The following is a 17,193-nucleotide window of genomic DNA, read 5'->3' as shown; positions in this document are numbered from 1 at the left end:
CGCACCCAGAGACCAATCCAAGTGCTCCTGTCCGTCTCCGTCAGGGACGCGACAGCGTTAGCGATCTGTTCTGCATGTTTTTCCATTGGGTTTATCTCTTTTTCTGGAGGGGAAACCCGGGGGGCAAGGGGGAGACCATGCTCCACACAGGGAGATACCCCACCTGGGCACCTGGCAACCCAGCAACCTGGTCCCCCGAGCGGGAATCGAACCCAGGACCTTCTTGCTCCTCCACAGTCTTCATCAACCGCTAACGATAATGAACCCAAAGACTGGATGCTAAAGTAGGCCTTGCGAGAAACGTGCGGTTAATGAGGAATGTTCAGGGCTGTTATGAAGCTCTGACAATCAGAAGTTGTACAAATGATGATGACAGACAAGACGGACGTCTGAGCGTCTCGGTGAGCTCGTATGACACCGGGACGTGTCTGGAGTCCCAGGGCGAGGGGGACGTGAATGATAGGTCTTGTGCGCCAGTCAAACTCGTTCCACCCCCCCCCCCCCCACCCCCCCCCCCAGCCAAGTCTACTCTAGCAGCGTGACTGCATTCAATACATTTCCAATGTAGAGGAGCGTATGCAGTACCTTGCATGTACCTCTTGAACACACACACCTCTTAAAATATCTTGAACACACACACACACACACACACACACACACACACACACACACCCTGCACTGCACCTTAATATGCACACACTTATACGCGAGACACTTTCTGTAAATAATTGACTATTTTATTTGATCTGACCTCATTTTATATTTTATTTACCCTACTACTACTTATTGCTACCATTCTTGAATTCATTGTTGTTTCTTAATTGTGCACTGTTGAGTCTGAGCTCGAAACACAAGAATTTCATTACTTGCAATGCCCCTGTATTGTTGTGTATTTGACAAATAAAGAACTTGAACATGAATTTGAACCTCGTTGAACCTTGAACCTTGAACCTTTTGTTTGGCTGTTCACCAGTTTGAACTGGTCACACTCCTGAACTGACCCGCATGCACAAATTAACAATAAAGAAGATGGACGTAAATAATTGTGACAAAGGTCAATCTAGAGTGACGTAAAAGTTTTGTGAAAGTCACATGACTGTTCAGACCAATAATAATGTAGCCAATCACATCCTGATCCCGGCGCAAAGCATAATAAATTTTTTTGTAAACATCTGCATTCTGAATTTCCACATTTCTAAAAGCAAAATGGATATATGGTCTTTTTCCAAGGCAACATATAAACAAAGTAATTCAGAAGCTGCCAGCAGCAGCACCAGATACCGCACACCTGCAGCCACAGCGAGCCCTGCCCGGGCTGCCCCTGGGCATAACACCGGATCACCTGAGGCTATTGTGTGTTGCTTTATCTTGGCAACCAAGGGCTTGCTCTACGAGGGCATGATGAGAGTCAGAGTTCATCAAATCGTGGACACCTTTTAGAGCTACTGTATCTACATTGTTTTCAAAGCATGATGAGATCCAAAATTACGAAAAACGTTTCCTTCATTGCCCGGCAGCGCAACTTGTGAACGGTCTTTCTCAGCAATGAGGCGCATCCGAAACTGGCTAAGAACAACAATATGCGCCAGGAGAGACAGTCAACTCTGAGTCTGCTTCACATTGAAAGTGATCTCACAGACAAACTTAAAGCAGAAAAGATCCTCGATTACAAGACGAAACGTCACATTTTGCTGCATTAAGGTAAGACAATGGTTAATCCTATTGGATGCCTTAATTTGAACACTTAATTTGCACTATATATTAAATGAGTGGGGCTCGCTGTAGTAGCCTAGTGGGTGTGTGTATTGTATGAATTCAGAACCATGGACAGCACCGTTGCAAAAAGATGTTGCTTGCTCATGCGACTCCCAACTAATAGCCTTCCCTAATGTTCGGCTCACCCGCCGCCTATGCCGAGGTTGCGTTGCAAAAAGTCTGACCTGGATCTGATTTAGGACCAGTAAAAGTGGATTTATGCAGATTTAGGCCACTCTCGTCTGCAGTCTGAACATTCAAACAAACAAGTCTCCCTCTCTCTCTCTCTGTCTGTCTCTTTCTCTCACTTTCTGTCTGTCTGTCTGTCTGTCTGTCTGTCTGTCTGTCTGTCTGTCTGTCTGTCTGTCTGTCTGTCTGTCTGTCTCTCTGTCACTCTTTCTCTCTGTCTCTCTCTCTCTCTGTCTGTCTGTCTCTCTCTCGGTCTGTCTCTCTCTCTCTTTCTCTCTGTTCGTCTCTTTCTCTCTCTGTCTCTCTCTCTGTCTGTCTCTCTCTCTTTGTCTGTCTCTCTGTTCGTCTCTCTCTCTCTCTCTGTCTCTCTCTCTCTCCCTCTCCCTCTCTCTCTCCCTCTCGCCCCTCCTGTGGAGTTCCACTCTCTCTCTCTCAACACTGAAGTACGGTTATGGTTGGTGTCCTTTAGAACGTCAGGGATTTATGTCTGTGAATGAGGCTGGAGAGCGTGGGGCTCGCTGAGGCGTGAGCAGAACAGTGGAGGATAAGATCCACACAGCCGCTCTGCTCAGCAGTGGCTTCTCCTCACAGAGCATGCAGATAAAACAAGCCCCTGCTTTCTCTTTCCCCGGGATGTTTATGGCAGAGACAACAAGGGCCTCTTTTGATAGCGCGGTGTTGAAAAATTTGATGAAGCGCCGCCAAGATCTTTAATCCTCTATTCATCCACAGAGTGATGAGTCGGGACCATAACATCTGGACTGCAATATTGCATAATTTTCCATGTGTGTGTGGGTTGGGGGGGGGGGGGGGGGAGAGAGAGAGAGGGATGGAGAGAGAGAGAAAGAAAAAAAGAGAGAGGGAGATAGAGAAAGAAAGAAAGAAAGAAAGAAAGAAAGAAAGAAAGAAAGAAAGAAAGAAAGAAAGAAAGAAAGAAAGAAGAAAGAAAGAAAGAAAGAAAGAAAGAAAGAAAGAAAGAAAGAAAGAAAGAAAGAAAGAAAGAAAGAAAGAAAGAAAGAAAAAGAGAGAGGGATGGAGGGAGAGAGAGAGAGATAGAGAAAGAAAGAGAGAGAGAAAGAAAGAAAGAGGGATGGAGAGAGAGAGAGAAAGAAAAAAAGAGAGGGAGAGATAGAGAAAGGGAGAGAGAAAGAAAGAAAGAAAGAAAGAAAGAAAGAAAGAAGAAGAAAGAAAGAAAGAAAGAAAGAAAGAAAGAAGAAAGAAAGAAAGAAAGAAAGAAAGAAAGAAAGAAAGAAAGAAAGAAAGGGAGAGAGAGAGAAGCCTTTGAATTCCTCCCCCCAGAGAGCTGCATTAGGACAGACTGACTACTGCTACTGTAAGTGCTCTCCATTTCAGAAGAAGTTTCAGAAAAAAAAATAAAAAAAACATTTTGGTTTTTGTTTGTCGATAAACACCCCTGATGCCAAATGCATAAAGATGGCAGGTGACATCATCCAATCAATGTGCACTCAGCCCCCCGTGCGCCCTCCCCTCTGTCGGAACTCAGCAGCGGGCGTCGACATTTGGACACATTGCACAGCGGGTCACATACGCAACAACAATAGCGTCAAAGCCAGAATGCTGCTATTTTTATGAACTGGGGAGTTTTATAGTTTTCAGGTTCATGTTGTCTGGAAATGAAGCCAGATTCTGATTGGGATCACAGAATGTTCCAGCACCATTTCTCTTTATTCAGATCATGACACACTCTTCTTCATGGGATCCCACATGGCATAAACAGATCAACATTTTACCCCCCCCTCCATTCTCTTAGTAAACAGTTGTTCTAACTGCTCCTGATGAGCAGGTTGGCACCTTGCATGGTCACCTCCGCTGCGTGTGAATGTGTGAGTGAACGGATAAAATGTGAGGAACAAATTGTAAAGCGCTTTGGATAAAAGCTGCTATATAAATGCAGTCCAATTACCATTTACCATTCTACCACATTCAACTGCAAACTAGATTGCATTACATGATATTACACTGTATTACAATACATCACATTACTTTGCATCATATGGCATTTACACTTAAATAAATACGTGTGCCCTAATGTATCTTGTGTATTATTATAAACAAGTATTTTGTGTGTCACATGATGTAATGTGACGTGAATACAGGATAATATAATATAATGTTCTTGTGTTTGCTGTCCGTGGACCAGACGTAAATATTATTTATAATTCTTATTTTGTTGCTACAGTCGTCACACAAAACAACGCTTCAGTGAAATCCAGTTTGACTCCCAACATTCCTGGCATTGGCTAAATTACACCATCTCTTTCAATTGAATCCACCCACTCAGCCCCATCCTCCACCATTATGCTGCAACCTAATACCCATTAGCAGGAGGCTTTGATGGCCAACCATTCACATCTGCATAGGTCCTCCTCCACAGTACGCCCCCTAATGATGAAACTAATGAATTAATTTACACATACAATCTGTAGATTTGATATTGTGTTTGTGTTCTATCTCTCTCTCTCTCTCTCTCTCTCTCTCTCTCTCTCTCTCTCTCTCTCTCTCTCTCTCTCTGTAACACTACTCTGACTGGTGAAATTAGGTGTCTGCAAAGATGATTGAATGCAGATTGTTGAATCAATTTCACCAGTTACAGTGTTTCTCTCGGACGTTGAGCAACGTGCCGATTATAATTTTTTACTACGGGAGGGGGGGGGGGGGGGGGCATTTTCACGATCTCGCCTAGGGCCCAACAGACCCACGGGCCAGCCCTGATTGGTTCCAGCCGTGAGACATACTGCAACCTAAATACACCACAGCATATAATACACCCATGATTTTGGATTCTGTCTCAGACTGTTGTGCTGATGTTACACTGTAGCTAAGTATCAAAAACACAAACACATACAAAATAAAACACAAACACAATATCAAATCTACAGATCGTATGTGTAAATTAATTCATTAGTTTCATCATTAGGGGGCGTACTGTGGAGGAGGACCTATGCAGATGTGAATGGTTGGCCATCAAAGCCTCCTGCTAATGGATATTAGGTTGCAGCATAATGGTGGAGGATGGGGCTGAGTGGGTGGATTCAATTGAAAGAGATGGTGTAATTTAGCCAGTGCCAGGAATGTTGGGAGTCGGACTGGATTTCACTGTAGCGTTGTTTTGCCACATAATTGCTACAGTTGTCCTTTACACAAATGAGGGGGAAATGCATGAAATGCAGCCTGCTTCACAGAAATGATGTACATGGTGTAGAGGAGACAAGTGTTTTTCTGACGGAGAGTTTATTAAAAGATATGCAATTGATCGACTTTATACAAAAAGCAATACATGCTTTTTACTTGTTCAGTGAGAGAAGTCCAGTCTGGCAAGTGCATTGAAATCTGGCTGAATATCTGAGGTGGATATGCGAAGGACAGCTGAGAGGTGATCATCAGTGATAGAGAGAAAAATAGTCAAAGTGTACCGCTCTGTTCTTCAGCTGAGGCTCCCTGGGCCCTCATTCATCAATTTGTGCGTAGAACATGTTCTATTTCCACACGTAAGCACGGAATGTAGAACTAGTGTACGCACAGGGAAGTCGGGATTCATCACACGTGCGTACGCAGGCTCTATGCTCCTCCGTGTTGATGAATCCCACCTTGGCTCTGCGTCGAGGCTCGTGCACACTTTCACGTATTTGCATACCAGAAACGCCCCGATTAACCATATACGGTAATGGAATACACCCATGAAATGTGGAAAAATGGACTAAGCCGAGGGAAGCGTGTCATGAGACAGGCTGACAGACGTGTACACTTACGGTGATGTCGGATATGATATCTATTAACCATTGCTGCCTGGGCAGCGCAAACACTAATAAATACCGCGCTGGAATATGACTGCCTTTTCCCGTGTTGTTTGATTAATACCCAGGGATTAAAGTTCTCCTCAATTTTATTCCAAATCGCGATGGATCTCCCGTCAATTTTTTACCTGCTGCATATGATTTCTAGAGGCATACTACAATCTATTTTGATGTCAGTATTGGGTAGCCTATATAAACAATAATAGAGAGCATATACAAGAACAATGAATCTCACTGCATGTATGATGTAGCCTGCCTTTCAATACATGAACTTGAATTCCATCATGTTTGTGTGCGGGACTCACAAGGCTGTTGTCACAAATAATGGGTGGTACCGGTACAGTAATAATTACAGTCCACACAATATCACGATCCATGCCATAGCCTATGTTCTATTAGGACATGATCTGTGACGACAAATGTTCTAGAATGTTTGAAGATATCATACTCTGACAGCATGCCTATGATCAACAAAAACGCGAACTTGAATCCCATCATATACATAGTCTGTAGTCCACTATCTGGTGTCATTGCAATGCGTTTTCCATTCTTTCTTATACAGTAGAAAGGGGGAAGAACACTATATTCATATGACTTGTATTCTGCTTACAGCTTCGAAATTCCACTTGTTTCGTTTAACGTAAAGCCTTTTAAATATAATCAAAAGTTCCCGTGTTTCTGCGGTCTGCGCTAAATAATAACGAGTTGAGCTTTATGATTTATGATGAATTGAAAATGGGGGACCCTGATGTAAACAAGACGAAAGTTGGTCTGCATCCCCAATTAACAATTGTATGTACTGAGCTGTACTGTACTGTACCCATTCTGCAATCTGTTAATAAACTTTTCAATCAATCAATCAATCAAGCTACGCGGAGCGCAGTCAGTCAGTAGCCTACACCCCGTATATTCCGATAACGCTATATAAACCATGCTGCATTCATTCTGAGAGAAAGATCTATTATTCCAAATGCTATTTATAGGGTTTTGACCATAATTACACTACTGTTGCTATTTTACAATGAACTATAATGAACTACGGTTCGTACAGAACATGCCAGTGTTATTATGCACAGAAGCTCATTTCCTTGTTGTAATAATATATTCTACCACTGGGCGCCAGGTACGCCTGGTCTGACCTGTGCGTAGATGTAAGCACGGAGTCAAGTTCAAATCGAAATTGATGAATCCCACTCTTTGCTTAGAAATGATCGTACGCACAGGGTAAGCACAGATCTGTGCGTAGAACACGTTGATGAATGAGGGCCCAGATTTCCTGCCATGTCCTCAACCCTCCTCGTTACAGTGCGTCGGGAGAGGGGCACGTTCTCAAACGCGCCTTTTTTCTCCCGGCATATTAGTGCTGTAGAGTCCAACAAACACTCTTTAACATACTGCAAAACTCCTTTTCAGTGTTTGTGAAGATCAACAAGTTACAAATAAAATGGAACACTGATGTAATGCTTGTTTTTGTTTTGACTGTTTATTACTTTTATTATTATTATATTTTTACATGTCTATTCTTCTGATTACCAGTAGCAGCTAATCAAAATATATAAAAAAATATTTTGATCTACTTTTTCTCCCCATTTTCTATTTTTCTCCCTTCCCCAATTTCGTATTGTCCAATTCTACCCTCCCCTGTCTCGAACGCTGTTGGCCATGCCTCCCACAAGCCGGCTGCAATGTGGACGAAGCCTTGCATCACGTGTCCCCTCCGATACTCGAGGAGGCAGCCGTCGCATCTTTTCACCTGAACAGCGCGATCTCTCAGCGGCGAGGGTCTGCGTGGGAGGGACACGCCGCCCTCGTTGCTTCCTGATGCTACTGCGCAGGCGCACCAACCGACCTGTAGGAGTCGCTGTCCACAACGTCCGATCCCCACCCACCAGCTTCCCACCCCCTAATACTGCCAATTGTATTAGTATGAACGACCAGCCAAGCTGTTAGCAACGCCGAGAGCTGGGCTCAAACCCAGCATCTCCTGCGTTGGTGGCAAGCGCCTTGCCCACTGCGCCACCTAGCCGCTGATCAAAATATATAATTGACTACTTTTTACAATGGGCGATAATGAATATTGAGCAGAATTAAGTTCAAGTTATCGTTGGTTCGGACCTCCAACGCAGTTCAGGTTTCTCATGTGGCCCCTTGTAAAAATGTATTGCCCACCCCTGGTCTACATGTGTAGAGAGAGAGACTAACCTCCTCTGTCTACATGGTGTAGAGAGAGAGACCAACCTCCTCTGTCTACATGGTGTAGAGAGAGAGACCAACCTCCTCTGTCTACATGGTGTAGAGAGAGAGACCAACCTCCTCTGTCTACATGGTGTAGAGAGAGAGACCAACCTCCTCTGTCTACATGGTGTAGAGAGAGAGACCAACCTCCTCTGTCTACATGGTGTAGAGAGAGAGACCAACCTCCTCTGTCTACATGGTGTAGAGAGAGAGACCAACCTCCTCTGTCTACATGGTGTAGAGAGAGAGACCAACCTCCTCTGTCTACATGGTGTAGAGAGAGAGACCAACCTCCTCTGTCTACATGGTGTAGAGAGAGAGACCAACCTCCTCTGTCTACATGGTGTAGAGAGAGAGACCAACCTCCTCTGTCTACATGGTGTAGAGAGAGAGACCAACCTCCTCTGTCTACATGGTGTAGAGAGAGAGACCAACCTCCTCTGTCTACATGGTGTAGAGAGAGAGAGACCAACCTCCTCTGTCTAGATCAGTGGTTCCCAAAGTCGGGGTCGCGACCCAAAGGTGGGCCGCGAGCAGCCACGGGTGGGCCGCGAGATGATTAGAAAAGTTTTTTTTTTTTTTTTTTTTTTTAGGTCACTGAACTTAGAAGCAGGCCAGGACAGTGTTTCTAGTTGTATTCTAAAATTCTATTCTATTGTATTCTAAAATGTGACTATATGGTTTTATATTAACTTAATAAATAAACAAAAACGAAAAATCTACTTATTTCAACGAACATTTCAAACTAAATAACAGATTATGCACATAAAACGCTGAAAACAACCGAAGCAACAATAGTATTTTAATGAGGCTATTATTATTATCATTATTATTTTACAACAAGTTAGCCCTCTCATAAATAGCACATATAAATGAATAACTAACTTGAACTAACTTAATAGGATTGAAGTGATATTTGGCTTAAAAAATCGGTCGCCTGGCAAAAAAAAGAAGAAAAAAAAAGCCTGACGATGTGCATTGGGCCGCGGCTCTCTGACGCCTTATTTTCTGGGTCCTGGCCTGAAAAGTTTGGGAACCCCTGGTCTAGATGGTATAGAGAGAGAGACCAACCTCCTCTGTCTACATGGTATAGAGAGAGAGACAGGCCAACCTCCTCTGTCTATATGGTAAAGAGGACAGAGGACATTCCACAGCCACCTCTGCCTGACACCTACACACCACAGTAGTCCTCTCCACTCTGTATACAATTGTGAAATCGTACTCGTACCGATGAATAACATCCTCAGCTCCTGCTCGCTGACACACAGCAGTGGCTGCTTCCCATTCCTGCCGCTAACGCCGTAACTTCACAGCGTGTCACTGCCTGGAGACGGTGCAGCCGAGACTACAGTATGTAAGCAGGTCTCGGTGTTGGTTTTGTTTACCTGATTGATATCCCCTGATTGAAGCGCGGCACACTTCCTAAACAAACCCTGCCTCCTCCTCCTCGCAGACGCAGACCCACTAATGTCGCAGATGTCTCTTTGATAGCGAGAGAAGACGCCGCGGGCTCTTTCTTGAATCATTCCAAAGCTTCATTGATGCCGCCACTCAGGAGGTGAATTGGCCCGACACAGAGACACTCCGGTGTCCCGGGGGGGTGGAGACGAGACGGCATCATCATCGTTTTTAATTTGGGCTTTCTGCTCCGCTTGTCACGCGGTGAGACAAGGCGTGTAGTTAGCGGGAGATCACGGCGCCTTAGGTGGCGAAGATTAAAACCCCTGACACATGTAGAATCCCAGAGGGGCAGAAGGCAGGGAATGTGTTAGACCATCTATTTCAACACAGATTGGGAAGTGGAGGCTATAATTGAAATGTGATGTTTCTTTTCTTTTTTTTTCTTTCCTGTTTTCTTCTGAGAACATAAAGGCCCAGTCCCTAAACCAAGCATAAACAAGACAGTATATTTGAAAATTGGAGGTTTGGCCCGATGGTGACACTAGAAATGGTCACAGGGTCACCAAAATCAATAGGTTTCTTCCTCTAGTCTAGGGGTCATGAATGTGCACAGCACATTAGAAGACATTATGTGTTTGGTCAGTTTGGCGAGTTGTTTGGACAAATAGGCTTATACTGTACTCCAAGACGAATCCTAGATCGGAGCTTCATGGCCAAAATCATCACCTTATAACAATAACAAGCTGCTGATTCATATTTTATGTTCATCTTTGGAATCAGGTCAAGACAAATGAATAGCATTGGAAGAATATGCTGTTGCAGGTTTGCACATTTGGAATTGGATTGCAAAGTGAGGTAATCTACCAAAAGAAAACTCCTTGTTGCTATTGTAAGGCAAACATATTTGTCAAGTTTGGTGAAAATTGGATGGTGCATTCACAAGTAACGAATAATTTCCTGTTTACCATGCATCTTTCCTAAATTTGATTGGATCATATCGTTTATAGGGAAAAAAGTGTTTTTCAAATAATTCAAGATGGTGGAAATTCCAATATGGCAGACTTCATAGGTCCTTATGGCAAAGTTGTTGTGCATGAGAGTAGACTCATCTCTGGATACCATTCGACAGGTACATCTCTACTCATAATCTGATGTTTCAGTTTCAGTCAGGTTTCAGGAAGTCACACTCTAGAGACTCCTGCCTGCTATATGTCTCACAGACTACATCAGGAGAGAGGTAGATGAAGGGAAATACTGTGGAATGGTGATGCTGGACCTAGAGAAAGCACTTGACACAGTGGACCACACCATCTTGTCTAGGAAGCTCAAAGCACTAGGTTTCAACAAGGCAGCTTTAAATTGGGTCAGCTCCTATCTAGAAGGAAGACAGCAGATGGTGGATGTTGGGGGAGTACTCTCCGAACCAAGGACAGTAGGATGTGGTGTTCCACAAATAAGTGTCCTGGGTCCAATATTCTGCCTTCTTTACATCAATGACCTAAAAGCAGCCTACTATTGTGATATTTTTCTGTACGCCGACGACTCAGCACTGCTTGTTTCCCACAACGAAAAAAGTGTGGTAGAACAAACATTGACAACTGAGCTACAGAAGGTTAGAGAATGGCTATCAGGAGAGAACATGGCACAGACTGTTTTCTTTTTTTTTAGATACATTTTTTAGCATGTATTGCTTTATCCGGATAGGCCCTCAGAGAGGAAGGATGGGAGAAGACGTGGGGGGGAGACATGTGGCAAAGGTCTCCGGGTCCGGGAGTCTGCACTGCAGCGCAGCTACGCCCGGCACAGACTATTCTTTTTTATTTTTATTTTTATTTTTTCCCCTTTTTCCGTATTTTTCTCCCATCCCAATTTTAGTCGTTATGCCAATTCCCTTCCTGGTCGTTGCACACATTTCCCCCCACTTGCCGGCCTAGGGAGGGTTGATGGATACTATCACATGTCTCCTCCGATACATGTGGAGTCAGCCAGCCACTTCTTTTCACCTGACAGCGAGGACTCTCACTGGGGGAGTGTAACGCGTGGGAGGATCACACTACCTCCCCTAGATCCCTTCCCTGCTAAGCAGGCGCCCCAACCGACCAGTAGGAGTCGCTGTTTACAACGACCAGGATACATACCCCACCGGCTTCCCAATTGTGTTAGTAGGGACGACTGACCAAGCCGGAGGTACCGCTGACAGCTGGATTCGAACCCAGTGTCTCTGCTTTGGTAGGCGAGCGCTTAGTCCGCTGCGCTACCCAGCCACCGGCACAGACTATTCTTACTAAGATTAACAATAGAGGTAGATTAGAATAGCTAGATATCTGGATCAAGATACCTTGAAAACACTCGCAGGTGCTTTAATACAGTGCCATTATGACAATGCATGTTGCTCTTGGTATAATAGTGTCCCCAAGGTCCTTAAAAATAAACTTCAAACATCGCAAAACAAACGAGTTAGGAGCATTTTAAGGCTACCAGCCCGTACACACCTAGAGCCTACACACTACAAGAGCCTGGGGTGGCTAAAAGTCGAAGACAGAATAAAACAGATTCAGCTGTGTCAGGTACATAGGATTAAGTATGGAGAAGTCCCTAGATATTTTAGTAACTATTTTAAAGGATAACTCCACTATTTTGGGAAATTAGCTTATTTAACATCTTCCCTGGAGTTAGACAAGAAGATGCATACCTTTTTTGTCTCTGTGCGTGCATTTTAGCTTTGGGAATAGATGCTCCGTTAGCATAGCTTAGCTTCATCACTGGAAGTGGGGGAGGACAGTAGCCTTACAGTGCCTTACAGTGTATTGCAAGGTCTGACATTGACCAAACTTGATATGCATGACCTTGGTGGGCTCTAGGTCAACTCCTGAAAAGGGGGTCAATGTCAGACCTTGCAATCAAAAGTTAGGGGCGCACTGAAATTATGGCAAGGGTTATTAGCCCCCTAACTTTTGATTGCAAAGTCTGACATTGACCCCCTTTTCAGGAGTTGACCTAGAGCCCACCAAGGTCATGCATATCAAGTTTGGTCAATGTCAGACCTTGCAATACACTGTAAGGCACTGTAAGGCTACTGTCCTCCCCCACTTCCAGTGATGAAGCTAAGCTATGCTAACGGAGCATATATTCCCAAAGCTAAAATGCACGCACAGAGACAAAAAAGGTATGCATCTTCTTGTCTAACTCCAGGGAAGATGTTAAATAAGCTAATTTCCCAAAATAGTGGAGTTATCCTTTAACAGAGTCAAGGATACACACACGCATTATACAAGAGGGAGCAACACAGACATGGTGCCAGCTAAATTGAATAGTGAAATGGGAAAGAGGTCCTTTTTATACACTGTGGCAGTACTGGGGAATAGCATACCTGGAGAGCTAAAAACCATATATAATGCACAAAGATTCAAGATAGGAGTGAAGAATGGTCAGGTGGCGTAGCGGAGATTGTGCTCGTCACCAATGCAAGAGGCTGCGGTCTCGACTCCCGGAGAGTCAGATTTGCCTTGGCTCGGGCTGATCGCTATACTAACTCGTTTGGCTGAGTTAGGGGGAGGGGAGCCGTGGGTGGGTCCTGGGCGTTGTGGACAGCGACCCCTACAGTTCGGTCGGTGCGCCTGCTCAGCGAAGGTAGGATCTGGTGAGAGGTAGTGCGGCCTCCCACACGTTACACTCTCCCAGTGAGAATCTGCGCGGCCAGGCTGGCTGCCGGCTGGCTGCACATGCGTCGGAGGAAAGCATGTGACAGTCTCCGGCCTCTCGGACCAACAGTAGGGGAAAGTGCGCAACAACCAGGAAGGGGGTTGGGAATTGGCATAACGACTAACAGTGGGATGGGAGAGAAAATCGGAAAAAGAAGGAGGGGGAAAAAGATTAAAAAAAAAGAACAAAAAAAAGATAGGAGTGAAGAGATTAAAGGAGAGTAGTAATGCACTAGGTAGAGTAGGGTTTAGTTTAGTGTAGTTTAGGATAGTTTTTATTTTATTTTTATACTGAGGATATAGTATATAGTGATATATGGTAGGATGTTGTATCATTATTAGATAGAGTTGGTAGTTTCAGATTAAAATAATTTTGTATTGATTGTTTATAAGTTAGTTTTGATTTTGTACATATAAATGCTATTGATTGTTTAATGCTTTGTGTTTTATGTATGAGTTCTGTTCCAATGTGGTTTTGTATGTCTGCCAACAGGGACCTCGATGGAAATATGTTTTTTTAAGGACTTTAACTAGTTTAATTCCCTGACAACCTGGGTTTTGAATGTATATGATTTGTGCAGGTATATTTTAAATTAAGTTTTGTCTAATAAAATCAGATCAAATCAAATCAAAATGATTAACTCATTTGAAAATGAAAGATTTGGCCTTATTGTGACACTAGAAAAGGTCATAGGTTTACCAAAATCAAGCAGGTGTCTTTCTCTAGGGGTCATGAATGTGCACAGCATATTAGAAAACATTTGAATGAGGGGCGGCTAGGTGGTGCAGTGGGCAAGGCGCTCACCACCAATGCAGGAGACGCTGAGTTCGAGCCCAGCTCTCCGCATTGCTATCAGCTTGGCTGGTCGTTCATACTAATACAATTGGCAGTATTAGGGGGTGGGGATCGGACATTGTGGACAGCGCCTCCTACAGGTCGGTTGGTGCGCCTGCGCAGCAGAATCAGGAAGCGACGGGGCGGCGTGCCCTCCAAACGCAGACCCCCGACGCTGAGAGATCGCGCTGTGCAGGTGAAAAGATGCGACTGCTGCTTCCTCGAGTACCGGAGGGGACACGTGATGTAAGGCTTAGTCCACATTGCAGCCGGCTTGTGGGAGGCAAGGCCTAACAGCGTTCGAGACAGGGGAGGGTAGAATTGGACGATACGAAATTGGGATGGGAGAAAAATAGAAAATGGGAGAAAAAGTAGATAAAAAAAAAAAAAAAACATTTGAATGAAAGGTATTCGAGATACACTAATTCTAAAATTGAAGGTTTGGCGCTAGAGGAAAGTGTCACCAAAATCAATAGGGTTCATCCTCTGGGGATCATAAGTGTGCACCGCAAATTTGAAAAGATTAGAATGAATCCCCTTTTTTCTGGGATACAAAAAAGACTTCTCTCTCATTGCAAGATAAATCCTCATCTTCATTTCCACACTGTGTTAATTATTCAAAACATTTGGGACAGCATGGATTTGATATTGTCATGAAAGGACGCGCAGGCTTCAACAAGCAATGCTGCATAATCTGCTGTTCATGTGAATGGAGTTCATCCAGCACTTGTCACTGAGCCTCTTCCCTGAGCCCTCTTCTCTGGCTGCCTGTGTCAGAATGATTTACAGTCAGATCCAGGAACGCTCGCCGTGGGTACGTAGTCTCATCAACATACTCCAGGCATATGTAAAACGACTGAGGTTTATCCATCCTGATGATTTGGAATGTAATGGAATTTCACAGGGCTGAAGTATGTTGTTCATCTTGTTACAAGTGCGTACATAACATAAAAGGGCAGGCCCTTTCCACGTGTAATAAATGAAGTTAGATGACGCCTGGTGCCTCTTCTTTAAAGGCAGCCCAAGAGTGCTTCCGCGTTTCTCTGATTGGCCGCGACGCCCCACGTGACAACGCCGCGCACGCCCCGCGGCAGAGCGGCAGCGCCAGAGCGGAGCGGCAGAGCGGCAGCGGCGCATAGGTTGCTGGCGGCATTATGCATTCGTAATCCCCCCTGTTTTAACATCGACGGTTAGCTCAACTCGTTCCTCAGCTTGCTGTGGAGCCTGCGGTCTGGTTGGTGACAAGTTCGAATCACTTCAATTTTTTACGTTTAATTAATTTATCATCTCTCTATATAAACGTAACTAGCGTCTGTCTTTCTTTCGCCGGTTAAGTTTAGGCATTCTTTCGGAGTTGGTTAAGGTTAGGGTTAAGTTTAGGCATTCTTTCGGAGTTGGTTAAGGTTAGGGTTAAGTTTAGGCATTCTTTCGGAGTTGGTTAAGGTTAGGGTTAAGTTTAGGCATTCTTTCGGAGTTGGTTAAGGTTAGGGTTAAGTTTAGGCATTCTTTCGGAGTTGGTTAAGGTTAGGGTTAAGTTTAGGCATTCTTTCGGAGTTGGTTAAGGTTAGAGTTTGTCGCAGAGCATGGCAATAGAATGCCTGTCTTTCTTTCGCCGGAGCAGCAGCCTATTTCCGCTCTGCCGCTCTGCCGCGGTCACATGGGCGTCGTGGCCAATCAGAGAAACGCGGAAGCACTCTTGGGCTGCCTTTAATATAGACGCATCCCTGGTAGGGATTGATGTGTGGGGTGACTGACTGTGACTGACTGTTCCGGTGGGGGGGGGGGGGTTCACATGCCTTCGAGCGACATTGTACTTATTTTATGCCTATTCTTAAGTCTGCACGTTTACATTGCACTACTTTTATTATACCTATTCTTATGTCTGCAATTTATGCATTGTTTTTTATTCTGTCAATTGTGTGCTGATTTTATGCCTATGTTCATTTTATACTAATGGTGTGTGTGCTGTGGGGCACTCTGGACTGCGGTCCATGTGTGACATTTTTTTACTACCGGTATATAGATAGTTATTAATATTTATTATTGTTATATTGTAGAAATATGTGCATTGAAATGTCTGTAAAGTCTCGACGACATTGAAAATGAGGGTGACCTCAATTGTCTTTTCGAGAATAAATAAAGGTTTGAATGAATGAATTAATGAATGAATGGTTATCATATAGCCTGTGGCGATTAACCGATCGGCAGTAGGCAGGAGGAAGTAAGGCGGTGTGTGAACTCACCCTCTCCTCCTCCGCCCTGAGGTCCGGCATGGTGCTGACACACAGCGTCACCGCGGTGATGACCACGAACACCACCGACAGGCAGGCGAAGATCTTCCCGGGCAGGCCGGAGTGCGGGTTCTCCACCATGTCCCTCAGCCGCCGCATGCAGTCGGCCGAGCCGCTCTCCTCCTCGCCCTCCCCGGGGGGCAGCTGCTGGGACTCCTCCTCCTGCGGCGAGGTCAGCTCGGCCTCCTCGTCCTCCAGCCTCCGCTGCTCCTTGTACTCCTCCTGCCGCATGCGCAGCTTCCGGAGGCAGCACCACTCCAGGTTGTTCTCCTCCACCCCCCAGTAGAGCAGCTCCTCCTGGAAGGAGAGCGCGCACATCTCCCGCAGCAGCCGCAGCTTCCCCGCCGCCAGGAACGACACGATGGTGCGGAAGGCCGACGGGCTGCGGTCGAAGAAGTACTCGTTGCGGCCGCCGTCGTAGTCGTCGCACACGTCCATGATCTCCTCCTCGCTGCTGCAGCCGCGCAGCCGGCCCAGCCGCGTCAGGGGGAACTCCTCCAGCGTGGACCAGGGCATGCGGTACTTGATGCCCCCGACGTTGATGATGACGGCCGAGCCGTCGGCCGGGCCCGACTCCTCCCCTTCTTCCTGCCGGGGGGAGGCCGCCTGGGGTTGAGGCAGCAGGAGCTGGGCTCGCTTGTAGAAGAGGCCCTTGTTGGGGGGGACCTCCGTGGGGTTCCTCACGGGGTTGAAGTGGAAGGTGGTGAACTGCTGCTCTGTGCTGCCGGCCAGGAAAGCCACCTCCTGGTACATCCCTGCCTCGCTGCTGGGGGGACTGTGTCCTGTCTCACTGCTGGGGGGACTGTGTCCTGTCTCACTGCTGGGGGGGCTGTGTCCTGCCTCACTGCTGGGGGGGCTGTGTCCTGTACCCTGGGGGGGCTGTGTCCTGCCTCACTGCTGGGGGGACTGTGTCCTGTCTCACTGCTGGGGGGGCTGTGTCCTGCCTCACTGCTGGGGGGACTGTGTCCTGT

The 17,193-nt window shown here is 45.6% G+C and overlaps 1 protein-coding gene across 1 annotated transcript in view; it reads right to left on the bottom strand.

Annotated features, from left to right (window-relative positions):
* The window catches only part of kcng2 (potassium voltage-gated channel, subfamily G, member 2), a gene marked incomplete at its 5' end in the record, with an annotated part of 35,447 nt that extends 18,472 nt beyond the window's left edge, over window positions 1-16,975 (bottom strand). Inside the window, one exon of the mRNA XM_084313081.1 lies at window positions 16,175-16,975. Within this exon, the coding sequence (XP_084169207.1) occupies window positions 16,175-16,975 (801 nt within the window). The remainder of the gene's footprint in view (window positions 1-16,174) is intronic.
* Between the last annotated feature and the right edge of the window lie 218 nt (window positions 16,976-17,193).

Source organism: Notolepis coatsorum, assembly GCF_963971535.1.
Source record: "Notolepis coatsorum genome assembly, chromosome: 4".
Taxonomy (NCBI): Eukaryota; Metazoa; Chordata; class Actinopteri; order Aulopiformes; family Paralepididae; genus Notolepis; species Notolepis coatsorum.
The sequence above is the reverse complement of the archived record's forward strand: the minus strand, read 5'-3'. Positions and strand labels throughout refer to the sequence as shown.